We start from the raw sequence: 10,148 nt of genomic DNA, 5'->3' as shown, positions 1-10,148 counted from the left end.
TCTGTTAGTTTATATAATACTTAACGTTATCAACTGCATTTATATATATATACGATTTTTTTTTGATTATAAACTCCACAAAGGAATAAATAAATTGTGTTAAAACAAAACAAAACATTTTTTGTTTATTTTAAATTAAAATTTTACTTTTAAAGAAACAACACTATAGTTACTATGCTTAAATGTGAGTTATTTATATAAAATTATTAATTTAGGAGATTTAGTATCACAGTGATGAGTTCGGTCCGTTGGCGGATACGATCCGGGAAGTGTTCGCTCCGCCTCCTACTGCCGACGGCTAAGCTAGGCTAGTACAAAACGCCTCAACTATTCGGTACCTGCTCGCGCTATTACATGGTCCGTTATCGCTGTCCCACTTCACAGCGGATCGTTTTATTCACCAGCACGTACTGGTTTTGTTGCAAAAATATTTATTTAGTTGTATACCTCGACGATCGGCTTGATTCGATCTACGAACGGGCCCCCAGTCTGAGCTAAGCTAACAGTTAACCTCACAGCAAAAATGGCGGACAACGAGGATGAGAGTGGTTTGAACAGAACAATAACAGCTACGGAGCCACCGGGGGCCACGGTCCCGCTTTGCACCCAGGCCGGTGAAGATGTATCCGAGACGAGCGCGGATCGGGGCAGTCAACCCGCGGAGAGCTCACAGAGCGCATCCGGAGCAGAGATGAGTCACCCCGGGGAGAGCTTACCTGCTGAGTCCGGAGCTCAGCTGGCGAACTTCTTCCAGAGCGGCCCGGAGGAACAGAGCATCCTGGTGGGCACGGAGCTCGCTGGCCTCGGCCCAGACCTGGCTAACACCACCATCATCTACATGCAGCCGGATGGAAGCCTGGTGGAAGGCTCCGAGCTGAGCCCCGAGGAGCAGCAGGCTCTGCTGGAACAACTCTCAAAGCAGCAGATCGTCCAGGTCTCCGACAGCGAGGCCACCCAGCTGCTCCAGCAGAGTCCGCTCGTTAAAAGCATGCCCGTGCAGAACACAGCCCTGGACCCAAGTCAGCTGCAGCAGGTCATCAATCAGGTCACAAAGTCCCAGCAGCAGATTCATGTCCAGGTTCCCCAGCAGGTCCTGAAGCAGCAGGTCCAGGTTCCCCAGCAGGCTCTGAAGCAGCTGAAGCAGGTCCAGACCCCCCAGCAGAACTTAAAGACGACAGCCCAGAACAACGCCTCCCAGCAGCTGAAGAGTGTCGCCCAGCAGTTTGTCATGCAGGCCAGCAGCTCGGTTCAGGTGGTCCAGAAGAAGGTGAGCGACGTGTAGAGCTGGTTCCGGTTTGTTCAAGGAGAAACGAGGGGCTCCAGGCGACGCTCTAGAACGGCTGTTGTCTGTTAATGGGTTTCCTGATTCCTGATTACCTGGTCGTCGTGTCCAGACCAGACCGGTAACCAAGCGGCTGAGGATCAGTGGATTGTTTTCATGATTGAATAATGTTTGCCATAATGTCAGGATGTTTTCTCTCACGTTAACGCCGAGGTTCTGCACAAAATGAGAAGGATCGTAACGTGACGGTTTCTTTCTTCTGGTTTCTGCTTCTCTGTTCCTTTAGTCTGAACCCGTCAGGATCCAGATCCAGGTTCCCCCCAAACAGGAAGTGAAGGCGGCGTCGGCCCCCCAGCAGAAGACCGTCGCTGTCAGTCAACCACAGGTGAAGCTGTCAGCCAATGGCAGCATGAGCAGCGCTCAGATCATCCACATCCAGCCTGTGGTTGGCCAGCAGGGTCAGCAGTTCTTCCTGCAGCAGCGCCCAGGTGACCCCCCCATCCAGCTGCTGCTGCAGAACCCCGCCCCCGTTGTTGGCTCTCTGCTGCCATTGGTCCACAATGTGACGGCACCGACCACGTCAACAAGTACTGCATCCAGCCAAGGACAGAAACCCACAATGTCCCCCGTCACCGTTAAGACCCCACCCCCCTCCATCATCAAGAGCCCGCCCACGCCTGTTGCTAAAACCATTAGCATACCGCTAATTAAAACCGCGGCAAACGGCACGCCGAAAGCCGCTGATCAGAACCCCGTAAAATCACCTGCTGTCGCCACAGAGGTCCCGACGCAAAGCGCCACACCTGCTGCCAGACCCACGTCAGCAGCACCCGCTTTAACCCGCCCCCCGGCGGCGAAGCACAGAGACGCAGAAAAAGACAAGGGGAAGAAGATGAAGAAAAGAGAAAAGAAAGCGATGAAAGTCCAGACCAGATCCGGGCGGGTGTCCAGGCCCCCCAAGTACAAAGCCAAAGACTACAAGTTCATCAAGACGGAGGACTTGGCCGACGGCCACCAGTCTGACTCGGACGACTACTCCGACATGAGCGTGGAGGAGGAGGAGGGTGGGAGGAAGGAGGGTCCCGCGTCCGGCAACGCCCCCTCCATTGTTTACAGCCACAAGTCTCGCTGTCACCGCTGCCAGACCTGCGACAAGGCCTACATCGGACCTGGGGGGCTGAACCGGCACTACAAACTGAACCCTACTCACGGAGAGCCAGATCCGCCCAGCAACTCGCCACGCCCCCTCGGGGATGACGGCGAATCACAGGAGACAACAGAGGGGCGTGTCAAGGAGGAGGAGGAGGAGGAGGAGGAGAAGGAGAAGGAGAAGGAGAAGGAGAAGGAGGAGGAGAAGAAGGAGAAGGAGAAGGAGGACACGGAAGACGTATCTGCTGCCACAACAAACAAAGTAATAGAAACATCCACCAATCAGACTCTAGTTAGTTTCTCTTTATCTGATTGGCCAGTTTCTTTCTGTTTTCAGACAGAGGCGGGTCCAGCAGCAGCTGTCGGGCTCAGGGGGCTCCATTACCGGGGCCCCGGCCGGCCCCGGGGACGAGGGAGGGGCAGGGGTCGCGGGCGTGGTCGCGGCCTTTCATTAGGACCCCCTCCCAAGGTGAGACATCCTGGTTGAAGACCTGAGCGGCTGAGGCCGTACACCTCATGAATAATCTGTTACTCTGATTGGTCACTTCCCACAGGCGAACGTGGGCCTTGCCGGTAGGCGTGGCCGTCGCGGTCGACCTCCAAAGCTTGCCGTCACCACGGTAACCGCAGAGCAGCAGGCAGAGAGGAGACAAGACCGGCTGCAGGAGGTAAGTAGGAGGAAGTAGGACAGAGCCTTTCAAAGCAAACTGCGTGATTTAATGACCACAATGAATGAGATGGTGTTTCCATGACGACTATGATGTTTCCAGCTGATGGAGCAGTGTGAGGATGAGGAGTTAATGGACATTGTTCTTCCTCGTTTGACGACAATGTTGAGTTTGTGGGAGCTGCTGCTGGCGAAGGTATTGTATAATAATAGAATAAAGATAAGTCATTTATCTGGTCCTGGTCCTGGTCCTGGTCTCTGTATACCTGAGAAGATCAGCTGTTTTCTCTTCTCGATCAGGTGGAGCGCGGCGGTTCAGTTCTGGCCCGGTTTCCAGAGATTTACCGAGAGTTTGAGTCCCTGCAGGCTCAGGTGAGGCAGGCCGCTCAGGACTACATCGTCAGCCCACAGGCCGGGTCCGGGCCCCTGGAGGTCAGGAACATTGAGGTGAGGAGTTCCACTTTATGTTCAACTCGCTGCCGGGTCACGGACCTCCTGGTGATGCGGGTTGCCAGGTCTGGAAGCTCCATTGTTTTATACGTTTCAGGTTGCCAGGTCGCTGGGGATTCTGGATGAGGTGAACAAGATGAAGGTGGTCCCAGGATCATCTCCCAGCTCCAGTCTGACCAATAAGAATGCCCGATACATGGAGGTAAACGCACTTCAGGGGCAGCTTCAAGATTTACTACGGCTTCAGACCGGATCTGGGCCTTGGTTCTGATGTGGTTAGCTGATCCCAGATCATCCTGGTTCAGTAAAAAAATAAAATCATGTGTTTTCTCTAGAACTCCAAGATGCTGCCTCCTTCAAAGAGATTCAAGATGGAGAACAGTATTCCGGTCCACCAGAACGGCATAGAGACGGCCAGAACCGGTACAAGTCCGGCCTCTGTTCGCCACAGGACTGGACATGTTTATTTTATGTCCTCCTTGTCTTTCCAAGGTGAGACGTCTGTGACCTCGTCCCTGAAGACCTGCTCCGTCTCTGTGTCGCCTGTTGTGATTCCAGCAGGATCCAAGCTGACTGCTGACTCCGCCTCCAGGTATGCCGGCGTGCATGTAGAACAGGCGGTCCCCTTTTCTGCTGTTCCTATCCTGTGTGCTGAGGTCTGACTGCGTTTGTCTGGTTCCTCAGCTCCTCTCCTAAAACGGACTCCACCCAGGCTCCGCCCACTGCCATCCCCATGGAGGTGACACAAAATGAGGACCAGGGGGAGGGGCCTCCTCAGACCACCCCCCAGGTAGACTCTCCACAGGAAGGCCAAGCCAACGTTGAGAGCACCGATGACGTCCCAGTCCAGGCGAAGGAGCTGGAGGAGACTTTGGGCTCAGGACCAGAGACGACCACAGACTCAAAGACTCCCGAGGGCAGCTCGGTTCAGACCGCCACGACTTCTGAGGTCCAACAGAAGGACTCCTCCCAGTCGGTGTCCAGTTCCACGGGCCCATGTGAGCCCAGAGAGCTGCAAGAGGGACAGGAGATCTACATCCAAACTGAGGGGCTGACGGTCCAGATGGCAGAGCCCGGATTAGACCGCATCGTGATCGTCAACGGGCCAGACGGGACCACCATGCACATTCAGACCCCAGAGGGCGTCCCCCTGGAGGCGGTCCAAGCCCTGCTCGGCATCGAGGCTTCTGACGGGGCCAAAGCTCCTCAGTGAAACCTCGACGGGACGTGGAGCGTTCTGGACTGAGCAAGACCTGAATCCCGTTGGACTGACTCAGAGAGAGTGGGAGGGGCTGGAGCAGGACCCAGAACGCACGACCTTAAAAAAAGATTCAGCAAACACCCGTCTCTGGGGGCGGAGCATAAACACACCCTCCAGCCGGCAGGAGAACCTGTACATACACACGAAGGCCTGGGGAGGTGTTTGGGATGTAGCCCGGAGGCTTTAGAACCACGCCCACATTTTTCCTGTCGCCGTGACGTCGTGTGCTTTTCTCCATCAGACTCTGCTACTTCTGTCTCAAGTTGAAAATGTTCCGAGAAGCGGAATGAGATTCATCTTATGAGATGAATACACCCAAACCTTTGTCGAGGATGTTGGATTGAACACGTGACGTATTTAACTCTTCATCAGTTGTTCATTGGCTGATTTGTGATGATGACTTGATCAATAATTGCATAGCAGTGGATCCTGTTAGGTTAGTAGGTCCCACCTTGTTGCGTCAAGATCATCAGCATGTGATAGCTTAGTGTCCTCTCTGGGCTGCCGTACACGGGTCTCCGTTCCTTTTTCCCACCTTTCCTCGATGGCGGCAGCTTCCAGACGCGTTTTAAGGAATCTGGATTGATTGTAAATTTGTAAATTCAACTTTTGTTCCCTACCCATGTGTTTCCATATTTGGACTTGTTCATTTAAAAATATATATATAAACTAATTAGTTGGATGTTTATATGTAGATAAATATGAAAAACAAAGTTTAAAAAAAGTTGCACTATTTTATTACTTTTTTATAAAGCGTCACAAAACATTTTCAAAATATAAACGTTGGTGTCCGTGTGGAGCGTCGACGGAACGGACGGGAGCGTCGGGACGGATTTGTGCCGTTTGATTGCTGAAAGCATTAATCACGCGTCCACTCTGATTCATGACGTCACCTGATCCGTGTTTCAGGCCTGTGATTGGACAGAGCAGCAGTAGCTCTGACTGATGCGATTGTGTTGTCTTGTTTCTTTTATGACACGTTTCTTTCGACGTTGCTCAAGCCAGCGTTTGTTCCCTGACTTTTTACTTCATTTACACTTTGGTTAAGCTTTTGTGAACTTAGAAATATGTTATATAAACATTTCTTAAGTGGTTTTGGGTCTCTTGGAGTCTCTCGCAGCCCGGTAAGCGGACCGTTTCTACTTCCTGGATGGATCTAGAAAACGTCTGCCTCTACGAGGTTCACCAAAACAATACTTTACAATCAAGTATTTATCCGAGGCGTATCTGAGGATCAAAACATTTATTCATATAAAACTTGATCTATTAAGTTAAACATTATTCATAAACCTATTTAAAAATGTTTCTGGATTTAAATGATTGCGTCTGCTACATGCGAGGTTAAAAAAAACCTCATCCATTCTGTGAAATCACATGACTCAATCGTTGCTGCACGATGTTTTATTTACCCCCCCCCCAAACCTGATAAAAAAGTGATTCAAGTGATCCAGAATCGGACCAGAACTTCATCGGATTCTGTAAACATCTTTCATTCAACTTTTGTTTCTGGAGGTAAAGAATCCAACCAACAGTTTGACGTTCACATGACGCTGGAGAATCAATGATATCAGAGTGGGCGGAGTCCAGTCTCCATCAGCAGAGCCTCCAGGGTCAATCTGGTCTGTGGGGGGATGAAGGGCTGGTGAAGCCAGCAAGACAGGTAGACCATGCACAGGTCAGAGTTCGAAGAGTGGGCAAGTTCCTGCAGGATCAGCTGCTTCAGCTTCAGCTCCTGGGTGAACGAGTCCAACAGGAAACGGGACGCCGAGCCTGAAACGAGAGGAGACATCGGAACGTCAGGGAACTCCTGAAACAAACGGAGACGCATCGGAATGAGACAGCGGGACGTTGGACTGCTGGAAGGAGAACCACCACGAGACAACGACTCTGACATCAGGTGAGCCTGCGGACATCACTCAGGTGAATGTGTCACCAGGTAAACTCACAGAAGTGTTTGGTGTTCCAGCTGTGAAACAGAGGAAACAGTCTCCCCCGGGGTCCAAACTGGAACTCCTCGAGATCCCGAATGCCTCGCTGTGACGTCACCAGCCGCTCCATCTTCGACACCATGACGACCTGGAAGCATTAGAAACAAACTCGACGTTCCGGCTTGAAGTCTGAAGCTGTTTTTAATTCCACACAGACTGCATTAAGGTTTTTTTTTACATACACTTATTCTCATCAATAATTCTATTATTTCAACGGAAGTTTCACCATTTTGTCGATGATGTCCTGCAGTTTGCAGCATTCGTTCTGCAGCTCTGCAGCCCCGCTCGTCTGCTGCAGCTGACCGGATGAAGAGGAAGGTGATGAAGACTCCTCCAGCAGCAGGGGTTCGATCTGAGAACTGGATTTCAGAACACACAGACGCGAGTTGTTTAAAATGATTCCAGATGGAATCCACAGGCAGCTGATTGGTGTATAGATTTAATAATACTGATCAGTACTAAACACTAGAAATGTCAGAAATCACCGTCTCATGTTGACGATGTATCCGGCCACGGTGAAGCCTTCATCGTTGAGTTTTTCCCACCTCATCATCAGGTTGTGCCAGTCGGCTGCATTGTCTTTAATCTTACGAGCGCTTCCCGTCACAGCAGAGCACTTCCTGTCCGCTGAGGTCACGGTGATGTAACCTGATGGCCCTGAAACAACAACGTTTACAACATGAATAACTTTGTGTGTGTGTTTTCTTTTTTCTCAGCGGGAACACCACCCGACATGAACCCTTAATGACGTCATCAGAACGCTCCTCCAGTCCACGAGGAGGAGGATTACTGCAGGAATCGAAGCAGAAGTTGTGTCTTCGTTTTAGGGGTCTCTAATTTTGTTTAAAGGTTAAAATCTGTCAATAAAAGTTATGAAGAACAAAATTTAGGTTGTTGTGACGTCATCACAAGGAGAAAACAACAGACACACAATAAATAAACTTAATTGCACCTTGGGATAAATAAAGTTGTGTGAATCCTAATCTGAATCAGAACATTAGCGTGTTATTGTCGTGCATCATTATTACGTCAATTATTCTTCTAATCAATAAAAGAACAGATTAATAAATCTTCTTCTTAACAAAACTATGGACAAATTCATCGTTTTCAATAGTTACATCGGGACTCACCCTCCATCTGAACGATAAATGTCCAGCAGATGATTGACTGTTTACTTCCTGGTTGTCGTGTCTTCTTCGGTGGTCGAAGGTCTATTCGACACAGCGCCCCCTGCTGATCCACTCGCACTTCCGGTGAACCCGACATTAGAAATCAACGCAGTAAGAAGCCGCGGCAGAGGAACAGAGGACGGGACCGACGGCCGGACACCGGAACAGTAACCGGGTGAGCAGGTACCGGTAATAGTAAACATACTAACTACTACTACTACTACTAACTTTAATCCGTGCGAGCACAGCGTCATGACGTCAGCGCTGCAGCTCCCTGGCGAGGTGTGGCTGCAGGTGTTCAGCTCGCTGTCCTGGAGCGATAAACTGCGCCTGCGTCGCACCTGCTCCTACTTCAGAACCCTGCTGGATCAGTCCCGCCCCCACTGGCGTGGCTTCACCGTCGTCCTCAGCGACCAGTCGCGGTACAACCGGCGGTTCTGGCGCAGCCTGGCTCAGAGGCACGTGGGTAACGCGCTGCTGCGTTCAGGTGAGGTGTGGCAGCTAAAGCAGCTCTCCACCCGCCTCCCTGCGCTTCAGGCGCTGCGATTGGACGAATCGAGCGAAGGTGTGGTCGATGAGCTGAAGCTGTTCACCTGGCTGCGGCGACTGTCCATCACCAACTGTCTCGTCCCTCTGAAGAGTCTGAGCTTTTTGTCCCCTCTGAGCCGCCGCCTGACGCAGCTCAGCCTCTGTAACGTGGAGCTCACCTGTAGCGCCTCTCACCTGCTGACCTCCATCAGTCAGCTGACCCGCCTCAGGTCGCTCTTGCTGCATAACGACGGCAGCCTGCGCGTCCCGACCCTCAGCGGCGTCCTGACTCACCTGACCGAGCTGAGGCAACTGTCCTGGACCATGGTGTCCTACAAGACGTTAGCGCGCGACTTCTTCGGCCACGCCCATCTCGCAGGTAACAGCAGCACCATGTGATCACATGGCAGGTTTGTTGACACGTCATTACATGTGTTATAACGGGCGTGGCACAATGACATGATTACAGGTAGAAAGACAGGTGTGTCTCGTCTGTTCTGCAGGGGGCGGAGCCCTGCGGCTGTCTGATCTCCAGCTGTTGGACTACGACGCCACGGTGACGCAGGAAGTCGTGCAGCCTTTGTCAGGACTCGGCGTTTTGTCCGTCTACCACCTGTACTCCGTACCCGGACCCACCTGTCACCTGCGAACATGGCTGGCGTCGCTGCAGCAGCTCCGGAGCCTCAGTGTGCACGGTGAGCGGCGCCGTCCCGCTGCTCACCCTTCGTGATGTCACTGTGAACGCCGTCTGTCTGTCCAATAGGAGGCCATCCTCTGGCAGCTTACGTGGACCTGCTGCCGTCCTCCCTCCTCAGTCTGACTCTCTGTGTGGACCTGCAGCCTGACGATCTGCAGGTCGTCTCGCAGAGGGCTCCTCACCTGGAGCACCTGCACCTGGAGCCCTGGAGCTCCTCCCCCAACATGGTTGGAACGCTCCCTAATCTGTTCCCTTGCCTGAAGACGCTGCGGATGAGGTGAGTCGCCAACTCCCGGAGCTTCCTGGGGTCGGTCCCGTGATGGCGGTTTACTTGACGGGGACGCATTGCCATGGCAACCTCTAGGCTTGTGATGACGGTCGGGTGTTTTTGTGTGGCAGACACCATCACGTGTCGGACGACGACTTCCTGTGTCTCCAGCAGCTGCAGCGCCTCGACACTCTGGAGGTCCTGGATTCGTACTACAGACCGGACCCGGCCGACCCCAGCCGGGTGGTCTACGAGCCGAGTCCGCGACTTTCATGGCTCATATCCGAGCTGCATGAAAGGTCCAATCACAGAGTTCAAGTCGTCACCAGCACCTGCAGAGACGCGCTCACCTGTCAGTGCGTCCAGCCGCAACCCTCGCTGTGATGTCACAAAGGAGGCGGGCGTGAAGTAAGATACGGTTGGTTTGTTCAAATGGAGTCTCACGGAACCCAGAACATGCAAGCCCCGTGTGGCCGCGGGTCGGAGGGCCCTGCTCCAATCACATTATTGAATGAAATAACGTGACCCCGCCCCACAGGCGAGCAGCGGCTGCTTCCTGTCTTGCGCACTGCAACCACAACCTGACCCGTTTAAAGTAGAACAGGAAGGGGCCCCGGTGGAAGATCTGTAGATATAGAATCTAGTCCAGATCAGATTAAAGACACTTTATGTATGCTAATATTTTAACG

General features: G+C 52.3%; 3 protein-coding genes across 3 annotated transcripts; 2 read left to right on the top strand and 1 right to left on the bottom strand.

Annotated features, from left to right (window-relative positions):
* Positions 1 to 523: 523 nt before the first annotated feature.
* znf839 (zinc finger protein 839) lies at positions 524 to 5,895 on the top strand. The gene is made up of 10 exons (XM_068752179.1): positions 524 to 1,267; positions 1,569 to 1,844; positions 1,923 to 2,693; positions 2,769 to 2,900; positions 2,986 to 3,099; positions 3,202 to 3,294; positions 3,399 to 3,545; positions 3,646 to 3,750; positions 3,884 to 3,971; positions 4,394 to 5,895. The coding sequence occupies exons 1-10, from the start codon at positions 524 to 526 to the stop codon at positions 4,759 to 4,761; spliced, it is 2,838 nt and encodes a 945-aa protein (XP_068608280.1). The 3' UTR covers positions 4,762 to 5,895.
* Positions 5,896 to 6,178: 283 nt separating this feature from the next.
* Positions 6,179 to 7,986, bottom strand: cinp (cyclin dependent kinase 2 interacting protein). The gene is made up of 5 exons (XM_068751855.1): positions 7,928 to 7,986; positions 7,283 to 7,454; positions 7,024 to 7,156; positions 6,756 to 6,885; positions 6,179 to 6,579 (listed from the first exon to the last, which is right to left on the bottom strand). The coding sequence occupies exons 1-5, from the start codon at positions 7,932 to 7,934 to the stop codon at positions 6,377 to 6,379; spliced, it is 645 nt and encodes a 214-aa protein (XP_068607956.1). The 5' UTR covers positions 7,935 to 7,986; the 3' UTR covers positions 6,179 to 6,376.
* Positions 7,987 to 8,782: 796 nt separating this feature from the next.
* LOC137907510 (uncharacterized) lies at positions 8,783 to 10,085 on the top strand. The gene is made up of 4 exons (XM_068751853.1): positions 8,783 to 8,873; positions 8,998 to 9,189; positions 9,258 to 9,468; positions 9,591 to 10,085. Exons 1-4 carry the CDS (start codon positions 8,819 to 8,821, stop codon positions 9,841 to 9,843), a joined length of 711 nt encoding a protein of 236 aa, XP_068607954.1. The 5' UTR covers positions 8,783 to 8,818; the 3' UTR covers positions 9,844 to 10,085.
* The last annotated feature ends 63 nt before the right edge of the window (positions 10,086 to 10,148 follow it).

The sequence above is a fragment of the Brachionichthys hirsutus genome, chromosome 18 (assembly GCF_040956055.1).
Source record: "Brachionichthys hirsutus isolate HB-005 chromosome 18, CSIRO-AGI_Bhir_v1, whole genome shotgun sequence".
Classification (NCBI taxonomy): Eukaryota; Metazoa; Chordata; class Actinopteri; order Lophiiformes; family Brachionichthyidae; genus Brachionichthys; species Brachionichthys hirsutus.
Note: the sequence above shows the minus strand (reverse complement) of the source record. Positions and strands in the feature narration are given on the sequence as shown.